The following is a 26,766-nucleotide window of genomic DNA, read 5'->3' as shown; positions in this document are numbered from 1 at the left end:
GCGGCGCCCGCGGGCGCGCCGGGCAGGCACGCCACCGTCGCGCCGGCGACGGCCGCGCACGCCGCGGAGACCGCCATGGCGAAGCGGATCGCCGACCTGCGCCCCGCGGCGCGGCCGCAGACGATCTCCGCCAACGTCCGCCGCGGGCACGTATACATATGTCCCAGCGTTGTTCCATCGTTTTTCCGTTGTTTGGGTCAACCTCGCAGTCGATTATTCGGCTATGACATATGTATACGTGCGCTACAACTACAAGCCTACAACTTGAAAGTGTGTCCGTATCCTGGTGCGACACGTTACGGAGTGCAAGCCGCAGTCGGATATGTTACGGAGTGCAAGCCGTAGTCGGATAGTCGGATGCGCGATATATACGCGCGCGCGCGGCGACGTACGGCGTCGCGTCGAATCGCGGGAGTCTGCAGGGAGAAACTAAAAACGGCGAGAAGATGGTAAGCAACAATAAAGACGACAACGACGACGACGTCGAAGCTGGCCTCACGGTGGCGGCGGCGGCGGCGACACGGTCGTCACCGGATCAGCCGTCGCCATGGTGGGATGACGAGGCGATCTGGCTCCGCTGGGAGGAGCTCACCAGCAGCGAGCAGATACGGAAGCTGAGGACCACGGTGACCGTCCTGCTGTGCGTCTCCGTGGTAATCGGGCTCTGCGCGGCGGCGGCGCAGGCGATGTTCGTCCCGGCGACGACGACGGCGCTGTCCAGCGCCGGCGTCGGGGTGCTCTTCTTCCTCGCGCCGTTCTCGCTCTACATGCGCCTGATGCTGCGGCCGTGCCTCGTCGAGGACATGCACAGGGGCACGCTCGCTTGCCTGGTGGCCGCGCCCGTGCTCCTGCACGCCGCCGCGGTGGCGTATTTACAGCTGATGGGGCGCGGCCAGGTGGCGTTCGCCGCGTTGGGCGTATGGCTGGTGGACGTGGCCGCCGCGGCGGCGCTCGGCTGGTGCTTCTGGAATGACAGGCGATGAACCTAAGGTAGATTAGGGGAAATCTCTGGGCTCGATTACGCCTTTGCTGCTTAGCATCTGTTATTACGTACGCGGTACATGTTACACCGGGACATCGGAACGTGGTGCGGTTGGTCCAATTTGCCGGCGACTAGCCAGGAGTGTGTCCTTGTGGGCTACAAAGAGGTTTTGGGCCTATCTCTTGTGATCTCCTCTCTTGGCCCAACATATATTTGGCCCATATGGTAGCTGCCTGACATCAGAAATCCTGAATCCGGAATCATTCCGTTCTCCCTGTCCAATTGTTACAGTTGTATTGCATTCCCACACCGTACACCACCAACATTACCATTACTAAATCCTTGCAGCTTCTCAAAATTTAAATACAGTGCACACTGAGAAAACCTACAGTCTTTCAGCAAACAGTAAAAACATACTCGCGTACAGCATACAGTGTCTATCAACAGAGATATTTCACGGCGCTGGGAGGATACTAGAGAAACCCCCCAACATGAGAAGTGATGAACCATCCATATTTTGTCAAACTGTTTACATGCTCAATTTGCTCATGTACGTCTGACATGCTCGTATTTACACGCTCTAATCCTATTCTGCTATTCAAGCCTAAGACAAATAATAACATGCTTCAAATCCACAATCATTTTTTACCCACGAGCCAACTCACTGATCCGGATTAATTTACCGGCATCGCTTGATCAGCACGTAGCTCGACGAGTACAGACAAACGCAAGCAAAACCGAGTCATTCCCGCTGCACACCATCGGCCGCCGCCGCCGCCGCGGCGCCGTCAGACCTCCTCCGGCCGGCTCGCCTCTCGCTGCTGCCGTCGCCGTTGGCGGCGACGTCGTCGGGCGGCGCGACGTAGACGAAGGTGCCGACGAGGCAGTCGTCGTCGAGGGCGAGGAGCGGCTCGAGCGCCTCGACGACGGCGGACATGTGGGGGCGGGACTTGGGGTTGAGGCTGACGCAGCGGTGCGCCAGCGCGGCGGCCTTCTGCGCCGCCTTGGCCGGGTACTGGCCGGCGAGGTTGCGGTCCATGACGCGGCCCAGCCGCCGCGCGTCGGTCAGGTACGGCCGGGCCCACTCCACCAGGTTCTGCTCCCGCGCCGGCCGGCTCTTGTCCACCGACTTCCTCCCCGTCAGCAGCTCCAGCAGCACCACGCCGAAGCCGTACACGTCGCTCTTCGCCGTCAGATGCCCTAAAAATAATTTGATAACAAGACCATAATTATATTGCTTTTAATCTACTGACAAACCATCGATCAGATTGTCGGAGTAAAACTTAGGGTGCGTTCGTTCTCGGGGATTGGACGAGAAAAGGACATCGTATTCCGTGCGCACGCTTCCCAAACTATTAAACGATGTATTTTTTGTAAAAATTTTCTATAGGACAGTTGATTTAAAAAATCATAATAATCTATTTTTAAAATTTAAAATTTAAAATAGTTAATAATCAATTAATTATGCGCTAATGGCTCACCTCGTTTTGCGTATCTTCCCAATCTTCTCTATCCCCTCTACTCAAACTCACCCTTACTCCATATATTCCAAATTTTTTTTAGAAAAAGAGAAATGTGACAGATTTAGTATTACAAATCTGAATAGTATATATCACATTTTATATTATATTTTTTATTTAGGATGGGGTAAAAGGTTGCAGTTTTTTCTGCTGTCAAACCTGTCATGATGTACTCTGGTGCAGCGTATCCCTGTGTGCCCATGACACGTGTCGAGACATGCGTCTCGTCATCCTCTGGCCCGTCCTTGGCTAGCCCGAAATCTGAGAGCTTGGCTTTGAAGTCCTACGGACAATTCAGCAACGAAAACAAAATTAAGATTGCTACAGAATTGTACTTGTGTAAGAAAACCTTTCTGCTGCAACTGCAGGATTCAGTTGATGGAGAAATAATAGCGTAACCAAAGCAAATGCACTAGCAGTAGTGCTAGCCTGCTAGTGATTACTGTTCAGAGGGAAATATCACCACTGCACCCAACTCCAACAACTGCACCCCCAACAACGCTGTTTATCACGCGCGTAATAATTTAGTTTAAACTGATGAATCACTCCATGTTTTACCCTTTTTTTTCAGTTTTTTTTCTCCACGGAGAAATAGTCATACCACCCTGCTCTTTCTTTGGGTGTGTTTAGTTCACGCTAAAATTAGAAGTTTGGCAGTGTTTAGTTTACCTCCAACTACCTTAAACTTTCAACTTTCCATCATATCACATCACATCAAAAATTTTCCTACACACATAAACTTCCAACTTTTTTTTCCAAACTCCCAACTTTCCTCAAACTTCCAACTTTTTTCAAGAACTAAACACGGCCTTTGGTTGAAATTGAAACGATGTGACGAAAAAGTTAAAAGTTTGTGTGTGTAGGAAACTTTTGATGTAATAAAAAATTGGAAGTTTGAAGAAAAAGTTTGGAAGTAAACTCGGCCTTTGTCACGTTAACGCATTGATGACAAAACGGGAGCGCTGCTATAGTTGAAACTGAAAGTCTGAAACCTGACCAATTCTTAGTTCAGTATACATAGGCGATCGAGTAGTAGTCAAGATTTGTTGTTTAGTACTTGGCATTTGGCATCACGACAGTTTCATACTGGAAACTAATTAAGAACGTACAAGCAACCAAACCATGCATGCATGATGCATCTATTCTGACTATTATCTAAAAGAATATAACTTTTCTGACTACTAATAACCTTATTAGAGATCAAATGACAACCAGGTCAATCTTTTGGGGAAGTAGGTGAAGAACACATATCCGATGCCACGATGGTAACGTAATTAAGGTCAAGGACGTACCGAGTCTAGCAAGATGTTGGAGGTCTTGAAGTCTCGGTAGATGACCGGCTTCTCGGCTTCATGGAGAAAGGCCAACCCTTTTGCGGCACCTATGGCGATCTTCAACCGTGTTGACCATGGCAACGACGCTGCGTACTCTGCACATTTGGTGTGTAAGTACGATTTGTAATCAGATAAGACGATTAAGTTGAACTAATAATAGATATGCACATATGGAGCTTGAATTAAGAAGAGAAATGTACATTTTGGTCAGCATGCATCTACATGTCCATGACAGTAGACTGACTACATGAAACTAATGACATCGGATTTACTTAAAAAAAACTTTGCTGAAACGTTGCTATCTCTTAATTAATTTGCAACAGTTTAATCACTGTACTCCCTCACACGTGATTTTTCAGTTTTCAGGGCTACCTTGCTTCATTAATAAAACATGAAGCATATTGTGCTACTATGTCTCTTAAACCAGTAGTAATTGATAGATCGAGGTGACTAGATCATGTGGTTACCGATAACACAAGCCACGAATTTTGACTTATGAGGTTGATCCAAATCACATATTAGGGGTTGTCTACTACTTTGACGCAAGTACTAATGTGAAAAAACCATAGTAGACAACGAGTGGTGAAGGTGTCCTACCCCTACCATACTCATGGTTATACATCAAATCTGCGCTGTTTCCTCTTCACTATGCAGAGGCAAATAGACAATGAAGACATGACAGTAGGACTGTACAAGAGACAGACAAAGAGGAGAACAAAAGCAAGTTGCAGGTGTGAATTATATCAAAGTGGTTAAGAGAAAATGACTCCATATAGAGAGTGAGATATGATGTAACGCAAAAATGGACGTCACAACAAAGGTCTAAAAAGGCAGTTTGAACCATCAGGAAAAACTGGAGAAACATATTGAAGGGTGTAGAGCAAGAAAAGCTACTCGATCAATCGAGCTTAGCCGCGCCACCAATTTGCAGAAAAGTTTATGCCAGCGAGTTGGTAAAATCGCGCCGTCCATTTCAACCGATGTTCAGCCTAGAGATTCTGTCGAATCCTTTTTAGCTTAATGATGCAGCGAGGAAAAAGCAGAGTGATAGCAATGTTTTACGAATATCTCTTTCTTGTTGCCTGCAAGATTGTCACTCTGCTATATATATACTTATACCGTTGATATATATGTAAATCGTTTCAATTCTCTCTAATCTCAGTTACGCTTTTATTCTTAATTACTTCTGCTAATTTGTCAGAAAACAACTGAGGCTTGCACCAAATTTCTTGTATATTCAGAGTAGCAGAAAGCTAGCATAATATAGGAAACAATAACAAAATATTAGTTTTTTTTTTCAAGCTTACTTTTGAAGAGATGCTTCTCCAAGCTGCCCCTCGTCATGAACTCGTAAACGAGAAGTCTGTGTTCATCCTCGTAGCAGTAGCCGATCAGTTTGACGAGGTGAGGATGCCTCAGTTGCCCCAGAAAGATGACTTCAGTCTGCATAATCATCGGGCCATGTATGCATTTGCAGACTTGTCAGTCAAGTCCAGACATTTTTTTTTCTCATTTGATTGCTTTTAACTGGGAGAAAAATAAAATAAGGAAGCATTTCAGCTAAGCAAGCAGCACTGTTCTATTGAATTATTGTTCCATGGTATCTACTATCTAGCAGCAAACTTCTGAAACTTTCTCGAATGGAGTTCAGTATGTGTAACACGTCAACCAAGAAAACTTCTACTTCTAAGAAAAGACTAGTGATTTGGAATATTGAGAAAAAGAATAGTAAAAATAATCGAGCAGGTACGTATTCATAAACTAATACAGTATTACAATACCAATTAACCATTTTAATATAAGAAAAGACTAGTGGTTTGGAATATTGAGAAAAAAATATAGTAGAAAGAATAGAGCAGGTACGTACTCATAAACAAATACAGTATCACAATACTAATTAACCTTTTTTAAGGAATACTCATAAACAAAAAAAAAGCAATAGATACTGCAAAATAAAGTTCAGCTCGGTTGCATACACCAATCAATTTAACCCAAAAGTTTAATTAAGCTAATAAAGAAAAACAAGTAATTACATATTCTAATATCCTCTCATGCGGGCCTCATCAAGCCTATAGGATAGAATAAAAGTGGATGCAATTTTAATTTAATTACGCACCAGCTGGCAAGATTTGAATTCGAGACCTTTGGCTCTATTTCCATGTTGAAACTTAAGCTAGTGAGGAAATACAAGCAATTTATTTTATATTTCAACAGAAAACCAAGTTTTCTTTTCTTATAGAAAATATGTAATCATTTTCTGAATTCTTTCCCCTGACATTTCAGAATATATACTTTAATTTGTACCCACCGTAGCAAGGCCAAGTTAATAATGCTAATTACGCTGGGTATATACTTTCCTGAACTTATGTAACATGTACATATAGGTTAATTAATTAATTTTATCTGAAGTCCTATCATGGTTTAAATTCCCAGCTAATTAACTCAAACCTTATTACTAGAACAGCTCAACTAACTTTGAACAAGTAAGCAAGTCTCATCAACTAGAGGTACTAGATAGCAGCAATAATCTCATGCCGTCATGCGTATAGCAGGTAAAGAACCACACTATTCATCAAACTGATCATTATGATCAGTTTCGTACTTTTTGCAAAGTGGTGTTCTGTATTAATTTAGTTACCAACAATAACCGCCTAATTGGAGTGTCAAGGCATGTCAGCTAGTAATAATGTGAGGTCACGTACAGGTGCAACCGTGCAAGTAATGAACTGAGCCGATGGAGCTAGCAAGCAGTGGAGTAGTTTATAATTAAATTTTAGCGAGGCGTAATTAAGCAGCTACTAGTGATTAAGTGTCGTACTTACCAGCCACTCGTTGTGTCCCTGTGTGCCCTCGAGGTCGAGGAGCTTGACGGCGACGGGCTGCGCGCGGAGGCCGGGCTTGAGCTTGTCGTCGACGTAGCCCTTGTAGACGGGGCCGAAGCCGCCCTCGCCGATGAAGTTGGTCATGGAGAAGTCCCTGGTGACGGCGCGGAGCTCGGCGATGGTGAAGACGTGGAGGTTCGACCCGGCCAGCGACAGCGACAGGTCCTCCGGCGACACCATCCCTCCGAACGACAGGTCGGAGAACGACAGCCGGCTCTGCAGCTTCCGCTGCTTCTGGCTCGCCGCCGCCACCTTCTTCTTCGCCTTCTTCCCGCCGCCGCCGCCTTTCTTCCTCTTGCCGCCGCCGTCGTGGTGCGAGGTGAAGCACCCGAACAGCGAGCTCCACGCCTGCTTCGCCATGGCGTTCTTCGTGTCGTGCGTGTGTGGTTGGGTTACCCGGCCGCACCCGCTGCTTTGGCCGGATAGAAGTGTATATATATACGGGTTGGTGCCCACCGGCCGCCGGTGTTAACGACGACGGCTTCTTGCATTGCTTAATTGTGTGCCGCTGGGTTATTATTAATCGCTCACTTGATCGGTCACGATCGTTAATTCATCACAAGCTCAGAGGGTTAACGGCGCGGGGGTTTGGTTAATTTTGGTTTGGTGGTGTGTGGATGGAGAGGGGGCTAGCTTGGGCTTTTGACTTGGCGGACCATTTTGACACGGGGAAATGCGTGAAATTCCGCGGCGGAAACGGGGGTTTCGACGGACGCTCCGATCCGCGCCGTCAGTTGCAACGGGAGGTACGCGGCGAGGGTGCCTCCCGTGCGTCGGATGAGGACTGGACGGATCAGATGGAAAAGCAGGCAAAGGCATGGCTTTGGTATGCTGAAAGCTTCCCTTTACTAGTACTAGTACTCCTCCTGGTCCTCCATAGTTCGTGTCAAAAAAAAAAGAAGGTAGTACTCCATAGTTTGCGTCCGTTTCAAACTGGACCGACAAGAGGCACAAGTGGATCGCGTTATCTCCAAGTGTATTTTCACACATGGTTAAATCCCCGCAAAAAAAAAACTTTTTCCTCCCCGCAAAAAAAAAACTTTTTCCTCAATGTGTTTTTACCAAGGTAATTAATTAACTTGCTTAATTTTCTCTCAATTAATTATCCCTTCATTTCACCTATTGCTGATCATAGGTTGTAACGCTTATTAGAAAAAGAAAAGGTAAAATTTTTATATATGTATTAGTAGTGACTTAAAAACCAACACCGAAAAATAAATTAAGATAAAAACATTAATATTAACTTTAAAATTGAGTTTTTAAATTTAAATTTTGGCTGGATAAACTGAATAACAAACGATGAACCTCTTATCAATGTCATATGATAACTTACTGCCCTATCGTTTGGCTTATTTAAGGATTAAGCTAAATAGTATATTTGCAAATGGAATAAGCCAAAAATATATTTGCAAATGAAAAATAATTTATGAATAAAATTTTTATATACGTGTTCTTAACAATCTAAAAGCTAAGGCTGAAAAATAAGTTTCGATGAAAAACTCTAAAATCAACTTCAAAATTTAAGGTTGAGAACTATTTTAGCTGATAAGTATAAGTATAAAAAAAATAAAGCTGTTAATTGCTTGGAGATCGTACTAGTTAGCATCATGTGCTGACAAACACACACGAGCAGCTAGAGATGGCTCTATCTGGAATGACGTGTCCTCTGCTCCGTTCTCCAGTCGACTATTGGCGCATCCTTTTGTACTTAATGTACAACTGTACTATTATCAAAGCTCCCTTTCCAGAAGCTGTACTGCATTGATCAAACTTGCAAGGAACGTTGCTTCTGTTTCGCTAGCAATGCTCCCTGCAAGGAAAAGCTGATACTCCTTGCAATTTTTTTTTGAAAAAAACAAAAAAAAAACAAAGATGATATAGTTTGAGTCTTGAGAGCAGGTAAAGGTTGTGTCCGTACCATCTGCAATGCAAGCCACCGGAGCCGTGGCTCTGAACTCTGTTTTCGTGCCGACATGAATCGTCCAAACTACAAATTTGCAATTGCTTCGAAGTGCAGAGTACAAAACTACAAATTGTAGTTTAAACATGATTGAACAGTCCCATGCAACCTCCTGTATTAAGAAAATGGAGCAGTAGGCCCAACAAGATCATAAAGGTGCTAGCTCCCTTTTGTTTTACCTCAACTTCTTCTATCACTTGGAAGCATTAGCGTCTCTACACACACATACATAGATGATCTTCAGTTTCTGAAAATGATCTTGTCCTAATTAAATCCACCGGTTTGGAGCTTTATGCCCCTTTTCAATCTTGTTCAACAAGATATGCACACACATGTGACATGTCGTACTTGTTTAACTATTCCGCAACATGGCATTATCTAGCTATAGAAGAAGTTAATTAGAAACGTTTATGATCTAGCTAGAGGTACTAGAATAATTGCCAAGTGATCGTTGTCGAGCTCAAGGATTGGACAGAGCACCAAATTTCAGAACCTTCTTCAGGCCGGGCGTCCACGTATCATATATGTCACTGGACACAAGCTGATGGAGACGATCGATCGAACCTGGCTGCTAGTAGCAGGGAAAGGAACTCTTCAGATAGACAGCTACAGGTTAATTTTAATTGCCGGGTGTTAGGTGCCGCCAAATAAAAACGAGTAGGAGATATGGTACTTAATGATGATCGAGCACTAGAAACAAATTAAAAAAATTAGTAGTAGTAATGGATTTAATCCTATGGTGTTGGGTGCAACTTGATATGGATGTGGCTAGCTTGCTTCTAGAAGGTAACAGGAACGTACGTATATACCTGACCAAAGCTGACCTGCAGCTATAGTTGTACGACGTACGGTCAATATGGTGCAGGTAGGAGAGAGAGACGATCGAAACCATGAGCGCCGCATGGACGCGAATAGCACATTGATCTCTTTGTGACTTTGTTTTCTTTAGTGGAAGTGTTTGCATAGGGAAAGTCTCATTGACCCTCAAGGAACTTCTACGTTTCTAATGTTGATTGTAAAGTTATCAAAATAATAATAATTAATACTATTTAACGTATCATTTCATAAACACATAAGTTCGATCGACTTATATAAGTTAAGAATGCCAATATTAATTGCATACTATTTACAGTCATAGTTGTGCACTGGTTATGTTGGTATGTAAAAGCAGGCAGGTGCAGGTGCATCAGGTTCATGCCTTTGCCTCACTGCCGCGGTGAAGTACAACGTAAACCGTGCCTACATTTGGGCTCGCCTCGATCACGCGATTCGTACGCGAGGTTGCTAGTACGTGCGTAGGCCAAGGCATATGTGCAATCGCGCGCGCGCCCCGCGGCCTAGCACGCACTGTTGGATCAGGCGAATCGGTCGGTCGGCTCGATCAACGCGAAAGAACAACGGGAGGCCGGACGAGCTAGCCGCGCGCGTCAACTGCTGGATGGATCTGATCTGCCGGCTCCGCGCGCGCGGTTGGACCGGTAGCCACAGATTGGGCTCTTCGATCGCACGCGCACGCACGCACGCCCGGATCAATTAACCCACGCGGCATTTCCCTCGACTTGTCCGCGCCCGCAACCGGGTCGATCCGGAAGCCAGCGTGACATGCGGTGCAACGCGCGCGCGCGGGGGCGCGGTGCGGCGAGATGGCGAGGAAAACAGCGTGCGTTGCCGCAATATTCGTTGGGTCAGGTCAGGTCAGGCACATACTGTACGACGGCTGCGATGCGAGCTAACCCCTAGCTAACCACAGTACACATCACCATTTGCAGCCCGATCAATCGGTGTGTGTTATTCCAGGTTGGATGTATAGCAGATGTCATATATCCATTGATTACTTGAGTAGTTGACTTCTAGTACTGGAGCTGCCGAGTACGTTGGATTGGTTTGAACTGTGAAAGCAACCGTCGCGCACTTGCGCTACGGGGACTTTGGAAGGGAGGGGTAAGATGTAGGAGGTGATGTGAAAAATGTTGGTTGGGCTGCCAAATGCCAACTCACCCAATCGTCAATTCCATGCATTTGGACGGCGCACGTCGTTTCCCCCCGATCGTTTTATCTCTTGTTTCACCTAACAACAGCTACCAATCAATTGGGGGTATTTTCCCAAAAAAAAAAAAAAAGGTTGAGCTAGATACTCTGCATTGAACAGCCTTCTCACAAAATTAGAGGCCGCCGATCACCGTATAAATCATCGCCTACATATGTAACTGCACGAGTTACATATGGGATTACGTAAACGAATTTGCTATATATTTATCGACAAATTTTCCTCCAAAAATTTATCAGATGTAATTATAGTATAATCATAGTGTAATTACACTATAACTTGCATGTAATTACACTGTAATTATAATGTAACTTGTATGTAACTTTCAAGAATCTCTCGGTAACATGTTTTTTCAGTAAAATAGAGGTCATGAGAACAAATTCTTTCACATATGTGTGTGCTGTGATTTTTTTTCTTCCTCACCAGAACAAATCTTGTAATAGGTCTAACGATTCAAAATTACATGAAACTTACATACAAGTTACACTGTAGTTGCATGCAAGTTACAGTGTAATTATATATAAGTTACAGTGTAATTACATTACGATTGTACTATAATTACACCTATCAAATTTTTAGTAGAAAATTTGTCGACAAATGTATAGGTGGTCCCTTCTATAGTCCATTCTTTCAGAGGACCAGCTGTGGTCGTTAGCGGCCGTCGCTTTCTTTGGAGAATTGTTGGGAGCGTAGAGTGGCTCTGCCCCCGCCCGCTGTTTGGAGTAGAGTTACCGTCGTATTAAGTTTTTTCCTTTCCTTCCTTGTTTTTTTATCTTTGTTTTTCTTCCTTCCTTGGCATAGGCCGGTCTAGCTAAGTGCGTCGTGTAACAAAAACTCTATTCTTCTAATATATTGACGTGCAATCTTTTTGCGTGTTCACGAAAAAAAACATATGGGATTATATTCTACCATCTCAGCCGTTTTAATAATCAAGTTACGCTAATATCCATATATGATCATGTCATGGAAACTCCTATAGTGTCCGGGCATCAAAACAACATTTTTGTGATGCTACCATATTATCCATGCATGGAATAGCCCAAGACATTTTCTTTTCGTGTCTCTTTGAGCGTTTGACCTTAGGGCAAAGGTGCAGGCAGATAATCCTATTATATCAGTATTGCATTTCAACAGTGATGTATGCAAGAGACAAAAGGACACGTCCTGATCAAACCCTTCAACATTTTAATGATGGCAACACCGTAACTTGTTGGATTCAGGTAACTATCCTAATTCACCCAAGCGGCTGCATTCAGCTTCAACGTGTCATCAATCCTCAGCTTAGATTATGCAGACAAAATGATCAACGAACGGTGTCAGAAATCGCAAGAATATCAGCACCAGGCTTCTAGAACATGGATCATACCCCGATCATTTGGAAGCATCGGAGCATTTTTCACGCATTAATTATGTCAACGAGCAAGACGAAATTTACAAAACTCACGAAGAGACAAGGACATCTTGATCAAGATGGACAAGGCCACCATGCAGAGTGGCTGTGAGCAGTTTGCCAGTTAACTCAAAGTAGGATGCAACGGCAGCAAATGCTTCAGGTTTACTCCATCTTCAGACATGACTTTAATTGTGACCAACTTGATTAGCACAACTCAAGTATGCCGACCTGTGAATTAATGCGTCGACATTTAAAATATAACAGGAAAATATCACTAGCTCCAGATCCATTATTTTCTCCAAGTTCGCACTTCTGTTTTCATTGCATAATTCAAATTGAATGATGTCTGCACCTTTTAAAATTCCTGCCTTTTATGATGAAATTTCTTCCAGTATGAATGTTGTAGAGTCTAACCTAATAGAAACGTAACGATTTCGTGTATTTGTCAACAACCAAATAAAGGAAAAATAGGTATGTTTCCGAAGCCGCCCCCAGATATAATGATTTTAGTTGAAGCGGCTCTAAAGGAAACGAGGCGTATCAACGGAAGAAGCAGGGTAAAGCACACTGCGATTAGAATCGATCGTAGAATTGTAGTATTGCCTATGACCTTTCCAAATTTCTGTGGGAAAATTTTCGCTTCAGTGATAGCAACTTATTCGATCACTCTGATTTGTCTGATTTCTATCTCTATCAGAACACCTATCAGTTTATAAGCAACGTCCATTTCAGGGATTAGGTGCAGAATTGAACACTTTCATATTATCCAATTACATTACGTTTACTGAATAGTTCTGGGAGAAATCATATCTCTGGACATCACCCACGAAAAATCATTTCAAATCTATATGACTTGAGATGAAGACAGATTTGGGAGTTACAGGGAGGTAGGCCTTGGGGGAATTGGTCCTTACCTATAACAACAGAAAACGACATCTCCTTGAACTGACTTGCATTAGAGATTGAATTGTGTGGTATATGCCTCAAGGGGCTACTAGCTGAGTACTTATCTACTAGTTATCTTCATCTGACTTGGAAAATTGAAATATGTCTTGTCAGAATTATTTAACTTGAGTCTGCAATTGTTGATGAATAAAAGGTTTCTATCCTTATCTCCTTTTGATTCCAGTTGTATAAAACTTGTGCCAGGTGATCTCTGACATATATAGTACGTTTTCATAAATCAGATCATTCAACAGTTTCAACTTTCTCACCTTTCTTGCTGCTGTAAAATATCATGCAGGTTGTACATTTAAGCACCATATCTCTTCGACTTTGCCTGCCAAACTGATTAAGCTACTAACTGGCTCTCATGTGGCCCAAATCTTGCCCGGTTTCAGTATCATCTTTGATGGGTCATCTGATTTAACACGGATTGGGCTGAGGAACAGAATATCACGCATGTTAGGGAACATCGATTTCTTGAGCTCACACATGTTTGGAAAGCTGCTGAAAGAAACGTCCATTTTAGAGTAACCACGCTCTTCAGACTTCATTGATGGCTGCAAATGGATTAGCAGATGTCCAGTCTCGATTGCCTTCCTTGACGGTTCATACAGAATTACAGACTGATGGTAGATTGGTAGCCTCAAGAACGGAACGATCATATGAATTCATACGCATGTGAACAGAGATCAAAAGAGAGGTGACGGACTCAGACTCGTCGATGCTCCCCAAAAGTCGAAATCGAAAAGGTAGCAGCATCCGGTGTGTAGAAAAAGAAGAGACGCTTTGCTAATTTTCTGATGTAATTGATCGAGATGGGCGAAGGAATTCTACCCTATCAAAGTACCAACTGCCACCGATTCACGTCACGAGTAGACTTATACGATGTGTACACTATACATGTACATCTGAAATTGTCGTCGTGGTTAAATGACAGCCGAAAAAAGGGAAGAAATTTGCGTGGCCTTGTCAATGGAAGTGTCAACAACACAGGTGAGAAAGTGTGCTCGGTCGTGTACTCGCGTCGGTTTACCATGGATTATTCACCCTTTTTTTTTTTTTACTTTCTAGAGACTAGAGGTGAAGTCTCCTAAAAGAAGAGTAGCAAAGGAGGCAGGAAAAATCACTCCCTTCCTTTTTGAAACAAGAAATCACTCTTGCTTGAACAAATGCCTAGTAGGGAGTACTTGTTTTTTCCCACTTTCCAGTTTCAAAATACGTACTACCCCCGGTTTTTCCAACACCGCCGTGCGTACGAAAAGGGGGCGGAAGATTGCGCCTGTGTGCCGACGTTTCCAGAGAAACTGATCAAGAAGAAGAAGATGATGATGGAAGAATCAACTTCGCTTACTGCGTACACCAGCGTGACATGGCTTAGCTGTTGTGTTTGTATGACGTATTTGCAACGTATATAGCTGAAAAAAAGGCAAAATTTGTTACATGACAACGAAAGATTACGGTCTTTGCTACGAGACACCCGAAAATCGTATATTTGCTCGTGGACACTGTAAAAATTGGTAATTAGCTCCTGGACACTCCTCTCATTATTTTATTATTTCTGGTCAAAATGGAGAGAAAAACTTTAGTTAAAAACAAATTTGCCCATGGGTCCACTCGTCAATCTCTCTTTCTCTCTTGTTCTTCTTGCTTTCTTTCTCTCTGTTCATCTCTTCCTCTCTTTCTCTGTCGCGGCACACCGGGCAGAGCTCCACGGCGAAGGTGTGCTAGCGAGGACGACGAGGCGGCGGCGTGCTTGGACGCGACGACGCGGGCGGGCCACGGCGAGGTGACGAGGTCGACGAGGCGGGCGGCGTGGGAGCACGACGCGAAGAAGTCGAGCCCGCCGCCGCCGCCGCGCACCGCGCCGACGCGGAGGGCGTCGCCGTGGGTGACGACCTGCTGCTCGAGGTGGAGCAGCGTGCGGCGGTGCGACGCCGACTACGACGGTGGAATCGACACGTTCTTCCTCGATGACGCCGACGACGTGCTGTTCGGGCAGCTCGCCGCGGAGCACGAGCCGGCGTGCGCGTGGCGGGGAAGGCCGTCGTGGAGAGCCTTCCGACTGTGGTCGTCGAGCGCCGCCGCCGCCCCGCCGTGGCCGAGCCGTCCCAGCGATGCGCCGCCGCCGCCGCCCCGCTGTGGCCAAGCCGTCCCGGCGATGCGCCGCCGCCGCCGCCGCCACCCCGCCATGGCCCAGCCGTCCGCCGTCGCCCTCTGCTCCACTGCAAAGAACAAGAAGAAGGGGAAAAGAAAAGAAGTGAGAGGAAGAACACTGTACAAGGGCATTTTGGTACTTACACAACTATTTCTCTCTTCATTTTGACCGAAATAATAAAATAATGGGAGGAGTGTCTAGCAGCTAATTACCACTTTTTTAAGTGTTCACAAGCAAATACACGATCTTCGGATGTCTCACAGTAAAAGAACTACAATCTTTTGGTGTCCTGTAGCAAATTTTGCAAAAAAAAAAAAAAAAAGTTCTGTATTCTGTTCAACGGACTTACTGGCCCTGAACGTGCAAGAAATGAAGAAAGGCCGAAAATTTAATGGGCCGCAACGTGATCGACGCGAGCCCCGGTTTGTTCAATTGATAGGCCTATTAAGTTCACATCATAATTGGAGCATGAGGTACGTGCTTTCTGGCTTTTGACCAAACCAAAACCCAAGCCCTGCGTGGCTTGATCAGCAGGAGGAGGATTCGTCAAGCTCATTTCAATTTGATCCAAAGCAATGGTACAGGTAGGAGGCAGCATCACGCCCCCTTTGTACTGAGCAAATTTGATGTGTGTCACTGATGTGATTACAGCTGCGATACATCTTTAAGCTCGTCCAGAAAGAGGCAGCCGAACACAACGTTGAAAAATTCACTGCCCTTGATGACACCTGGCTTCCCACGAGCGCTTGAGTATCATATTTGCAACTCCTTTCTTTTCAGTTTACAAAAGCAACACAACTTTGTCTTGCCTAGTTTCCAATTGACAGATATTTACCCCTGATGCTCCAGCAAATAAGTTTTGACAAATGTTATCACCTCAAAGATCATTCCATGCAATCCTAACTAATGCCACAATTAATGACATAGTTATTTAGGCAGGTGGTGAAACTCATAGAGGCTGAACCTTAAGGCAAGTTTTATAGTAGAGATGACTACCACATCCAATTTTATGTATGACATACATAATTAAATTAAGAGGTGATATGCATAATAGGTTACCTCTATCACACAATCCCCAATATATCTAACACTCTCACATGTTTATTGAAATTTGTGTAGGGACTGCCTCTTGCATGAGAGGTGACTATTTCTCTCTCATCTTTCTTCTCTCCTCCACCTCACTATTTAGTCCTATGTGGCATCTTGGGGCTTATGCTTGGATGCTCATAGTACTTGCCCTTAGTTCTCCTTTATATAGTACTAGTGCATACATCTACGCCCATTTTTAACTGGATCTTATTAATTATCTGTTATTTTCACTTAATAATGTTTATGCAGTAACAACCAAGATCAGGTTGGAATGCCACAGCAATACACATACAGATGATAAATGTATTGAGTTCAGGGCAAGAAAGACTTGATTAATGAATCTTGTGCATTTAAAGGCAGAAGTTACTAAAGAGTGCATAATAATGGTTTCGGCAACAGTAAACAGTTAGACATCACTTGATTATCAGCTAAGCAAATAAAGTAATACACACATACTGCCCTTCATAGATATACCCATTTGCATCACCAACAGCAATAGCACTTATCCAGCTAATCTTGAGGTACTTAGAGATTGCACAGGGATGGCAAATTGAACTGAGAATGGAGAACCTTGCAGCAGAAATTGGGGCCACATCTTGCAGTGTGTTATGTTTCATGTCAACAGAGATGATCCAGGCATTTTTGTCTTCTTCGTTCATCTTGGTTATCATGTAAAGAAAGTCATCATCAAGCATACTCAGCGTGGGGATAGAACAAATCAGTCTCTTCAGTTCCATCTTTTTGGTATTATTGTCCCACAGCTCAGGCAAAACAGCGGCATAACTGGGATCAACCAAGATGTCAGTTTTGTCAACTGTGAAAGGCTTGCGCCAATATTTCCAAGAAGGCAACCTATTCCATGTTGTGGCTTTCCAACCATTACCATTGGTCTCGTCAGTGTAGCAGTATTCTACGTCCACAAACTTGATCAAACCATTGCAGCAGGCAACATCCCGTACACACTCTGGGGCTGTTTCGCCGCATACAGTTTCACCATAGGCATCCGTGGTGTACACCACTGGCTTAGGGAATGTCATATATCTCACAACTGGGTAGTCGTCGAACATCTTTTCGAGCAGAATAATACCATGCCAGAGATCAACCAAGCCCAACGAATCGTGTCCTATATTGATCAGCTTGTCGATCTCATGCTCGAGGGCTACCTTGTGATTCTCAGAACGGGACAAGTCCTGCAAGACTGGTTTAACGTCCCACTTTCTGTTCTTGGATGAGAAGATGTATAGCTCAAACTGGCAAGCTACATCAGAGGGCACCCATTCAATATTGAGGAAGGCCACATTATAGTGCTCACTGACACCGCTGCGACAAGGGAAGAGGCCAAATTTCTCGGAGTTGAAGGACATGACATTGGGGTCAGGAAGCAGGTCGAGCCATGGACTCCAGGGGGCAGCCCTGTAGACGAAGTAATCGCATGGGCTCACTCATGGGACGGGGGGACAATTTGACGCGGAAGAGAACGAGGGATCCTTCCGCGGCGAGAACGGAGGGCTCACAGTCGAGGCCGTCCTCCTCCAGTCCCGGGCAATGGACAGTGAAGTAGGAAAGACCCGGCGGATCGACGAGCCAGAAGGACACCTGGAAGATCTGGCCCTCGCTCGTCTGGGACTCAGCGGTGGATTTGTTCCGGCGGTCGGAGATGTACGCTGTTTCATCCAGCATGACCCAGTCGGGAGAGCCGCAGCGTCGGGAGGCGCCGACGGCGGAGGACGGAAGCTGCAAGGTTGGGGGATGATAGGAAGCGGAGGAAATCCCCATGGATCGGTAAGGTCACAACTAATGGTAGGTTCAGGCTAGAGAGGATTCCTATATTTTGAGTCAAAAGTTTTAAAAATTTTAATTAAAAGTTTTAAACTCTAAGTTTGAAAGTTTTTATAATTCAAGTTGAATGATTTTAATTTTGAGATGAAAATTTCCAAATTTGAGTTGAAAGCTTCGAATATTTAGTTGAACGTTTTTAAATCCCTAATACTTAATTAATTATGCGATAATAAGTTGTTTTGTTTTCTGTGCTAAAGGGATAGGCTCCCAACCTGCATAAACGAACGCAGAGTACAAATTTAGATATTGCACTTCACATATTATACAATCATGAATCACGTTGACAAAACTTTCAGCATATGTTAACAAATTCAGCATCAAAGAATATCCTCCAGTGGTTTCAATATTGGATCCAACTCATATCATATGTTTGTGCCTAAAATCTGATGGGTAGAATCTCGAATCGATCATAGTCCACCGAGGTGTTTTTGGATCCTCTGCACGTCCTGGCCGGTGATCTTGAACGCCTTCTTGAGGACCTCGTCCGGCAGCCGCGGCTCCGTCCGGAACGCCGAGAAGGGCACGAGCTGCGCGCCGGGGCTCTGGCTGTTGAGCCCGGACAGCACGACGGCCGGCGCCGCCGTGTCCATGTTGTACAGGAAGTGCACCATGGCCCTCGGGAACACGAACGCCTCGCCGGCGCGCAGCAGCTGGGTGTACAGCCGGTACGACGTGTCGGCGAACCCGACCAGGACGCTCCCGCTGAGGACGAGCGCCGCCTCCGACGCGCGCGGGTGGGAGTGCGGCGGCGCCATGCCGCCCGGCGCGAGGTCGATGCGCGCCATGGCGAGGCCCTGCGCGTTGGCGCCGGGCAGCGACGCGGCCGGGCTCGTCAGCGTCGCGTTGAAGCCGTAGAGCGTGGCGGCCGGGTTGGTGGCGCGGGAGAGCGCGGACGTGGCGAAGTGGTCGGCGCGTGCCAGCGCCGGGTCGATGCAAGCGAGGCCGTTCAGGTGGAACGCCCCGGCCGCGGTCGCCGCCGCCGTGTCGGCGACGCAGTAGTCGAAGAGGAGGTCGGGATCGCATCTGCAGAGGACGGCGAAGAGGGCGAGCGAGAGGAGGATTCGATGGGCGACGGCTGCTCGCATGGCTGCGTCTCGATCAGGTTGGCTCCAGTTTAGGCGGGAAAGGAGTATATGCCTCTACTCTCTAGATGATTAGGTCGAGATATCAGTAGCTGCTACTACCTGTGTATATATGTCTAGAATGTTGTTGCCATGTGATGATGCTTTCAAGTTACTGTGGGTATGAGTAGCGGAAAGGTAAGGGCTAGCTTGCCTTGGAGCATGAGGTACGTGCTTTCTGGCTTTTGACCAACCAAAACCTTGAACAGCAGGAGGAGGATTCGTCAAGCTCATTTCAATCTGATCCGAAGCATGGTACAGGCAGGAGGCAGCATCACACCCCCTTTGTAATTGTACTGAGCAAATTTGATATGTATGGCATATAAAACGACAGGATCACAACTCACATGTGCGTGTATTGTGTTGAACTTCGGTGTTACAGCAACCTTGTTGTGGTGATTACAGCGGCGATACATCTTTAAGCTCGTCCAGAAAGAGGCAGCCAAACACTGTATTGAAAAATTCAGTGCCCCTGATGACACCCTGGCTTCCCACGAGAGCTTGAGTGTCATATTTGCATGCCCTCGTGCAGTCCGGACAATATGTCACCTGCATTTCATTTTATAAATTTTCGGAACAGTGAGAGGAATTACTAGGAAGAAGGTTTTAATGCTTATATAATACAATAGCTGAACATCTATAAAATTCCAAATGTAATAGTCAAATTTCAATTGGAAGCTTATGCTTGGGTGGCAAACAGAGATTAACTGAGTGTTACTTCCTGACTTTTGTACCACATCTTGCCTGACATACTATGTATGTGAGGCTACAACAAGAATATCTAAATCAACATACTGGCATATCTTCTGAAATTAATTCTGAGCTGGGCATAAAATGAGAATGCGCAAGGGCTTTCATTAGTTCAGTGAAGCATATGGGCAATGGCTTTCACACGTTCAGTACTATATAACTTTAACCATGTGCCGCGGCACTACAATTGTTGTGTAGATATGCAGGTTTCAGCATGTCATGTCAACAATAGGGGGAGGCAACGAAATTTCAGCGGTTGCAGGATAGGAAAGTAGGTAAGGCATACCTCCAAAATCTTCGGATTGAATTTATTATCAAGCATGACATCAACCCCATAGATAGCCCTAGAGAACGGGTTCTGCATCTCAGGATGAACAGCTGTGGCTGACTCAAAGACACATCGTATCATATCCCGTATGCGTCCATGGATCTCCAGCCATTTAACTAAAATTTTAGTCAGAAGTCAGTAACTAGACACGCATAATATAAAGAGAAAAATGCAAGCTGACCTTGGTGCTCCTTCTCAAACTCCTTGACAAACTCTGGTGTGTTCATATGGTTCATCCTTCCAATATAATTCTGGAAGGGAAATATAGTTAAGCATCCTAATCACATTTTAATTCTGAGAAAAAAAATATATCATATTTCTAGAATCTAGACTTTCACATGATATTTGATGCCAACATCCCTTCCAATATAATTCTGGAAGGGAAATATAGTTAGGCATCTAAAGCACATTTTCATTCTTAGAAAAAAAAACTATAAACATAACATAAGCATAAAGCCAGAACATAAAATCACTTAAAGAACAGGAAAGAACATCTGAACACACACTACTTATACACTCCTGACAGCAACTAACATTCATGGTCCCACAAATAATATGTATAGTTACAATCAAATTTGAACATACCATCACGGTGAAATGGGTTTCATATTCAAAAAAGCTTGTTTTCTCCAGAGTGTACTGATTGTTTGCTAACCTAACCTGCGAATAATAAGTTATATGCACCAGAGTCACAAAATAATTAGTAAGTATCACAGTGAACAATGAGATCGATCAAAAGTATCATTTGAATTAAAGGTCATACCCAAAACACATCAGAAAGAAATATCTCTAAAGGGCATATACTGCGGACGAAAACAATATACCGCAGATCAAACTTCCTTCCTTGGAAAAGTGCAGGGCATTCGATATATTTTTGGCATATTTTGGGACCTGTCTCCATGAGTCTAATGATAGCAGATAAATCACCAGCAACAGTAGTGTCAATTGTTCTTGCCATATTCCAAGGCTTCATAATCCATAAGTTATCCATACCATCTCTCTTTCTCACACAGTAATCTCCAATGAGTGGAGATAAATGTGTCTCCAGGTTATACGTAGGTTGAAGCCATTCAGGTGAACCCCATGCCTGTAGAAGTTGATGCTAATTTTCAGATGCCATTGAAAGAATATGGTGTTTATTGTATGGTTTTTTGACATAAGTTACACGCAATGTTTTCCCTGAAAAACAGATCTAAGCTAAACAGCTCAGTAGCTCACCTTGTGGATAGTCTCTGCCAAGTGATGTTTCATGACCAGGCAAGCTTCGAAAGGAAATTGATTTGTATATTGTTGGTCTGTAAGTCCTAGTGCATTCTTTAATTCCGAATCCACTTGCATGCTTACCCAAATGATGTCAGCTTCCTTTGGATCAGATGCTGCAGGCATACAAAATAGATACAAATGAGGAACATTTGGTGACCATATATAAGTAAACCATACGATGGAAGAGCACTATCAATATTTTTTTTGGGACTGGTCAGAGAAAACATAATACCTAGCTGATTCCTTAGGTAAACTAGTGCTAGCAAACACAAAAGCTTTTAATCTCAAATGAACATCTACGATTGGGTTCAAACTACCCAGATAAATGAATGTTCTATAATGTGCATCGCCAGCAAGCTACATCAATGCTTCCTACATAAACGAAGTTCCAAGGGAAAGGAGGACAAGTTGATTACAAGCTTAAAGTTAATGTTTTACATAAACAGAAGTTAAGAGTTTATTTATATCTAAAGACAGTTGACCCTTACCAAAAAAAAAAACAGATAAACGATAAGGTAGGGTGGAATTTTCCTTACTGAGAACAAATTCTGGACGTGTTAGAAACTCCTCTACTTGGGGTATGTCGGTAAATACTCGAAGTGCATGGCCATCACTTGGACGGATACTTTTGGTCACCGATGTTACTTTTCTTGAAGGACAGATACTGCTTGATTGAAGTTGTTCCTTGTACTTTCTGAATTCCTAAAAGGTTGAAAAGGGAGAGTATGGACAAAAGATAAGACCGTTTATCCCAGCACCACAAGTTTACAGACTAAGTTTCTTGCCTGGATAAAATAATTCTCTGGTGTGCGGAACCAGGCTGTAAGCCTAGCCGAGCGTTGTTTGTCCTCGCCAACACCAAACAAGAAATCACGAGTGCACTCTTCTCCAGTATGAACATCATGAACAGGCCACAAAATTGTGTAACTGAAAATGTTGGGTATTAGCAAGCTACATATTACTAACATGTTGCTGAAGTTCGAAGGACAATACCTTATGGCAGAAGCTAGTTTACCATCGGGCATGAACAGGAAAGGTGCTATTCTGAAGTTTGCATCGTCACTGTGGCGCATAGCTGAACCCAGCTCATCCATGACATACCTACATGAATAACCAGACACAAACCCACAAAATAGTAGCCACAGTGTTAATCAGATACAAAATTTTCTTTTCATGCCATTCGATTCAATATTTATGACTGCAGAAAAGTGAAAACAAGCAATGTTCTAGATCGTCTAAAGGTGAATATCTACACTAGGCAAACCTACCTATGGCTAGGGGCTAGTTGACACAATCATAATTATTTATGTTCAAACTTTTAGCAGAACTTCACCTCGAAGTTATTAAAATTACGCACAATGCTCCATAAAGGGATGAGAAAAGGTTGCAACTTGCAAGTAGTCATACCAAACAGGTGTTTCATCGATCTTTTCTTCATCAGCAAGCCGGTATGTCATAAGATATAACCACATTGCACCAATAACTCTTTCAGGAAGGGATTCTTGTGGTGACCATTCAGGCAGACGTGGTTTAAGTGCAGAATCAATTATATGCTTACCACTCTCTATTATACTTGCCACATTGATACCATTTAGCAAAGATAGATTAGGAAGACACTCAAGAATGGAAATAGCACTGTTTCCAAGAGAGCCAGGAATATCAACCTGTGGAAAGAAATTTGCCATGAAAACCTTGATTGCAATCATCTTATTAATTTATAAAGAAGGTGATCTTATTTATGAGACAGACATGCAGTTAGGCTGGTAATACCTCCAACTCTTGTAACTGGGTAAATCCACTAATTAACTTCAAGAGATCGTCACTGGACATTTGATCCAAAGGATTACCACGGATGTTCAAGCTCAACAGGGAGGAAAGTTTTCTAGGAGAGAACACCTGTTGAATTGTATATGCAGAGAAGGGAATTATCAGCAAAAGAGTTCCACATTTCAAGATTGTACAGTTTGGAAAATAACATCTTAAAGACAAAATGTGCCAAATGGATTAGTGAATAATTTTGATCAAGAAAATGAATTAGTGAATAATGTCAATAAAGAAGACCAGTTATAGCTATTACCACTGGTAGTTTGTGGATACACCTATCTGAGAGATCGAGAGACACAATATTCTCCAATGGTATGCTTTCCGCTGAGGAACAGGGATTGTCTGCTCCAATAATATCCCCACAGAAACCTAAAGCCCATTCTCCAGCTTTCCTCGTAAAATGTGAATTGTATATTTCCAATTCAGGTAGACCGTCAAGAATAACTTTGTCAACACTATCAACATTAAGGAAAAAAACATCAGAATGCCACATGACAAAAGAAGAGATGGCGAATGGCCCAACCAAAACTGGTCACTTGTTTGGTTTGAGGATCCATTTATCACCTCAGCATTTTTTTTATAAGTTTATGTTTGTTAGTACATGTTTATTACTATGATGAAGAAGGAAGTCATCCCACTAAAACCATGGGAAGACCTCATGATGAACCAACTCATCCTAAGATGGTTTTATTCTTCAAATTAAAGAGGACATATACTATAACTGAGCAAAATAATATCTCAATTATCTTAAGATGTTGTTCACTTGCTTTCTGTTCAAGCACAGAAGTTACAATTTTCTCCTATCAATCATGTTGAGATAACTACATGATTCCACAATAACTAGTTGCTGGTCAACTTCCATCAGGACCCCCAGAGTTATTTTCCTACTTGGACTTATCAAGCTATAACAGTGAAAAACTTGAAATGAAAAATATTCACAACAGAATTAACAAAATTAAAACTTCAACAAAAACAAATAAGGCTTGATTCTGACCCTTCCTTCAGTGCAGGGTTCTCATTCAACCAAAGTGCCTTTAGCCTTCTACATTCCCCTATTCCTTTCATTATTTTCTCTGGATCCTGAAGCTTGTTTCCCCATAGGTTGAGGGCTACCATATTCTAATGGCATACAAAGAAAATAAAAGGAAAACTTCAGAACATACACAAAATTCAAAGAAACATGAAATTATGGTAAAAATACACATCTCAAAGTCATAATGTTTTTGGGGAGCAAGACCAGTACTAAACATTAGTACTTTTTTTTTTTACTGAAACGATCTTTAACACTGGAAAGTTTCTTTTCCTGAAGAATAATTCAAACCATAATTATTGGATTGGATCATCTACAAAGATATGCACAGCAGGGTTTTTTTTTATCAGATAAGGCAGATAAACAACTTTTTGGTGTATGTTGCAGACAACGGCAACTAAAAAGTAAAAACATGAATAAATAATATATAAAGGGAACAGACCGGAAATTTTGAAGATAGATCCAAAGCTATTAGCATGTCATCATCAATTCCAAGCTCCTCAAGTTCCAGCCATGCTGCAAAGTCACTTCCCTTCTCCTGGATTCTAGTCCTTTCTTTCTCAACTACCTCCAAGGCACTCTCCAAACTCCCTCCATTCCCATTGTCCTGTTCATCTGCTTCTTCAAGTTCAGTTCTCTCGTCCAGATCCACACACATCAATGCTGCCATTCTTTCGGCCAGTCCTGGTACTTCCCTCAACTGCATATCACCAAAATAAGAGCATAAGAGCACTCATGGAAGTAAAAAGCTCTGTAAATGAACACTCACAAAATGTGTATTTGTTGGTCAGTCGACATAGCTATCAGATGATAGCATGAAAAGAATAAAACGGACCCTGATTTTGCAGTGTCGACCACTTATTAACCAGCATAAGAAAGCTAATAAGTACAAGACATTAACAGCACCCAAGAAAAAAAAAACTATGACACTCTTAAGTTAGTTCGAACTGTAGCTGCGCTCACTTAACTAGTCAATACTCCAATTCACAGTAATAACACATTAACAATCAGCAAGGACCATGCTAAAATCGTTCCATGTATCCAACATAAAAGTAAATGGCATAATAGTACAGCATAAACCCTACTTGAAGTCACAAGAGTAAACAAATTAAATCAACAAGTCCGTTATAATGTCGTCATTGCGCTCCCATTCATCAGTAATACACTACGTTATGGGCCATAATACAGCTAGGCAGCACAAAAGCCGCCAAAATCGCACTAATCACTTCCCAACAAACTAGCGCAACTGATTCCACAGAAGTAAATCACGGTCCCAGGGATAGTATTAGTACCTGCTTAAGCGCATCGGAGAGGCGGAAGGACCAGGCGTGGTCGACGAGGAAGACATCGGACTCCCTCCCTAGAGTCCCCTCAGCGGCGAGAACGAGCCTCCGCTGCCTCCCTCCCTCGCAGGGCTCTACCGAGAAGGCCTCCCCGCCGTCGAACACCTCGTCGGCGAGCTTGCGGTAAAGCCGCTGGTGCAGCGACGGCGGGATCCCGGAGGCGGCCAGCAGGTACGCGTGCACCCTCGCGAAATCCTCGTAGCTCCGGATGCGATCATCCGGTGAGGCGGCGGCCGGCGACATGGCGATAGCCCCCGGCGAGCGGCGTCGGCGGCGGCGAACGGGGTGAGCTGGGGAGAAGAAGGGTTTAGAGGCTTGAGCTAGCGACTGGTAAAACCGCCTCACACCCTGACCCATGGGCCCAATAGCAACCAAGCGCTTTTTGGGCCGCGTGGTAGTAGACATGCTGTTGGATGGGCCTTATCCACAAGGAATGGGCCGAGTTTTTTAAACTAAAATCCACACACAGTAGATATAGGTCCAGGGAGAAAAGGGTGGCGCCACCCGTAGCAAATCCCAATCAAGAATTCAAGATCGGAAAATTAATTTTCCCGTACATATCCCAAAAAAAAAAATCCCGTACATAAATCGAATCGCTGCTTCGATCTCTTCCCTAGAGAGGTACTCCAAAACCCTAGTTCCTAGATCATTACACGATGATGATTCAAACCCGCCTCGCCACCGCCTTCCGGCCTCCCGCGTGGATGCTCCTCGAGGATAAGGTGCACCACGCGCAGTGCACAAATGCCACGACGGCGACGGCCACGACGAGCCACGGCGACGTCGTCGAGGTCTCCTTCTGCGTCGACAACCCGCCGGCCATCTCCTACCTGTGCGTGCACAGCCCCACCCTGACGGCGGCCGATTTCACCGCCGCGCCCTCCGTCGCCTGCTCGTCGGAGGACCTGCTCCTGCTGCTCATGCCGATGGCCTTCTCGGGGATGTTCTCCGGGAGGGTTGA

At 44.1% G+C, this 26,766-nt stretch overlaps 4 protein-coding genes across 5 annotated transcripts; all 4 read right to left on the bottom strand.

Annotated features, from left to right (window-relative positions):
• Positions 1 to 1,247: 1,247 nt before the first annotated feature.
• LOC127768444 (serine/threonine-protein kinase RIPK-like) lies at positions 1,248 to 7,141 on the bottom strand. The gene is made up of 5 exons (XM_052294024.1): positions 6,659 to 7,141; positions 5,144 to 5,279; positions 3,795 to 3,931; positions 2,662 to 2,785; positions 1,248 to 2,182 (listed from the first exon to the last, which is right to left on the bottom strand). Exons 1-5 carry the CDS (start codon positions 7,076 to 7,078, stop codon positions 1,725 to 1,727), a joined length of 1,275 nt encoding a protein of 424 aa, XP_052149984.1. The 5' UTR covers positions 7,079 to 7,141; the 3' UTR covers positions 1,248 to 1,724.
• Positions 7,142 to 15,001: 7,860 nt separating this feature from the next.
• LOC127768934 (uncharacterized) lies at positions 15,002 to 18,083 on the bottom strand. Its single transcript, XM_052294601.1, has 3 exons — positions 17,822 to 18,083; positions 16,756 to 17,748; positions 15,002 to 15,285 (listed from the first exon to the last, which is right to left on the bottom strand). The coding sequence occupies exons 1-3, from the start codon at positions 18,081 to 18,083 to the stop codon at positions 15,002 to 15,004; spliced, it is 1,539 nt and encodes a 512-aa protein (XP_052150561.1).
• Positions 18,084 to 18,313: 230 nt separating this feature from the next.
• On the bottom strand, positions 18,314 to 19,467 carry LOC127767750 (germin-like protein 3-1). The gene is made up of 2 exons (XM_052293188.1): positions 19,422 to 19,467; positions 18,314 to 19,292 (listed from the first exon to the last, which is right to left on the bottom strand). The coding sequence occupies exon 2, from the start codon at positions 19,229 to 19,231 to the stop codon at positions 18,554 to 18,556; it is 678 nt and encodes a 225-aa protein (XP_052149148.1). The 5' UTR covers positions 19,232 to 19,292; positions 19,422 to 19,467; the 3' UTR covers positions 18,314 to 18,553.
• LOC127767749 (uncharacterized) lies at positions 19,446 to 26,120 on the bottom strand. Of its 2 annotated transcripts, XR_008016502.1 has the most exons (16): positions 25,755 to 26,120; positions 24,905 to 25,162; positions 24,427 to 24,551; positions 23,686 to 23,887; positions 23,379 to 23,504; positions 23,016 to 23,272; positions 22,602 to 22,709; positions 22,394 to 22,535; positions 22,145 to 22,310; positions 21,564 to 21,721; positions 21,109 to 21,432; positions 20,931 to 21,005; positions 20,527 to 20,596; positions 20,304 to 20,461; positions 19,615 to 19,816; positions 19,446 to 19,467 (listed from the first exon to the last, which is right to left on the bottom strand). XR_008016502.1 is itself a non-coding variant. In XM_052293187.1 (15 exons), the coding sequence occupies exons 1-15, from the start codon at positions 26,046 to 26,048 to the stop codon at positions 19,667 to 19,669; spliced, it is 2,613 nt and encodes an 870-aa protein (XP_052149147.1). In that variant the 5' UTR covers positions 26,049 to 26,120; the 3' UTR covers positions 19,483 to 19,666. The 2 variants fall into 2 exon arrangements, 1 of the variants encoding a protein (XP_052149147.1); XM_052293187.1 differs by lacking the exon at positions 19,446 to 19,467 and having other exon boundaries at positions 19,483 to 19,816.
• Positions 26,121 to 26,766: the final 646 nt, after the last annotated feature.

The sequence above is a fragment of the Oryza glaberrima genome, chromosome 3 (genome assembly GCF_000147395.1).
Source record: "Oryza glaberrima chromosome 3, OglaRS2, whole genome shotgun sequence".
Lineage (NCBI taxonomy): Eukaryota > Viridiplantae > Streptophyta > Magnoliopsida > Poales > Poaceae > Oryza > Oryza glaberrima.
This window is presented reverse-complemented; position numbering and strand designations above follow the sequence as displayed.

What these genes read in the sequence shown, in the direction of transcription:
- LOC127768444 (XM_052294024.1), bottom strand. Translation starts at nt 7,078, where the DNA reads ATGGCGAAGCAGGCGTGGAGCTCGCTGTTCGGGTGCTTCACCTCGCAC. An exon ending in AGGGACACAACGAGTGGCTG is followed by an intron (nt 5,280 to 6,658) that starts GTAAGTACGACA and finishes ATGATTATGCAG; the next exon opens with ACTGAAGTCATCTTTCTGGG. An exon ending in GGAGAAGCATCTCTTCAAAA is followed by an intron (nt 3,932 to 5,143) that starts GTAAGCTTGAAA and finishes CCAAATGTGCAG; the next exon opens with AGTACGCAGCGTCGTTGCCA.
- LOC127768934 (XM_052294601.1), bottom strand. Translation starts at nt 18,083, where the DNA reads ATGGGGATTTCCTCCGCTTCCTATCATCCCCCAACCTTGCAGCTTCCG. An exon ending in GGAGGAGGACGGCCTCGACT is followed by an intron (nt 17,749 to 17,821) that starts GTGAGCCCTCCG and finishes CCGTCCCATGAG; the next exon opens with TGAGCCCATGCGATTACTTC. An exon ending in CTATGAAGGGCAGTATGTGT is followed by an intron (nt 15,286 to 16,755) that starts GTATTACTTTAT and finishes TGTTCTTTGCAG; the next exon opens with TGGAGCAGAGGGCGACGGCG.
- LOC127767750 (XM_052293188.1), bottom strand. Translation starts at nt 19,231, where the DNA reads ATGCGAGCAGCCGTCGCCCATCGAATCCTCCTCTCGCTCGCCCTCTTC.
- LOC127767749 (XM_052293187.1), bottom strand. Translation starts at nt 26,048, where the DNA reads ATGTCGCCGGCCGCCGCCTCACCGGATGATCGCATCCGGAGCTACGAG. An exon ending in ATCTATCTTCAAAATTTCCG is followed by an intron (nt 24,552 to 24,904) that starts GTCTGTTCCCTT and finishes GTATGCCATTAG; the next exon opens with AATATGGTAGCCCTCAACCT. An exon ending in AAACCCATTTCACCGTGATG is followed by an intron (nt 20,597 to 20,930) that starts GTATGTTCAAAT and finishes TTTCCCTTCCAG; the next exon opens with AATTATATTGGAAGGATGAA.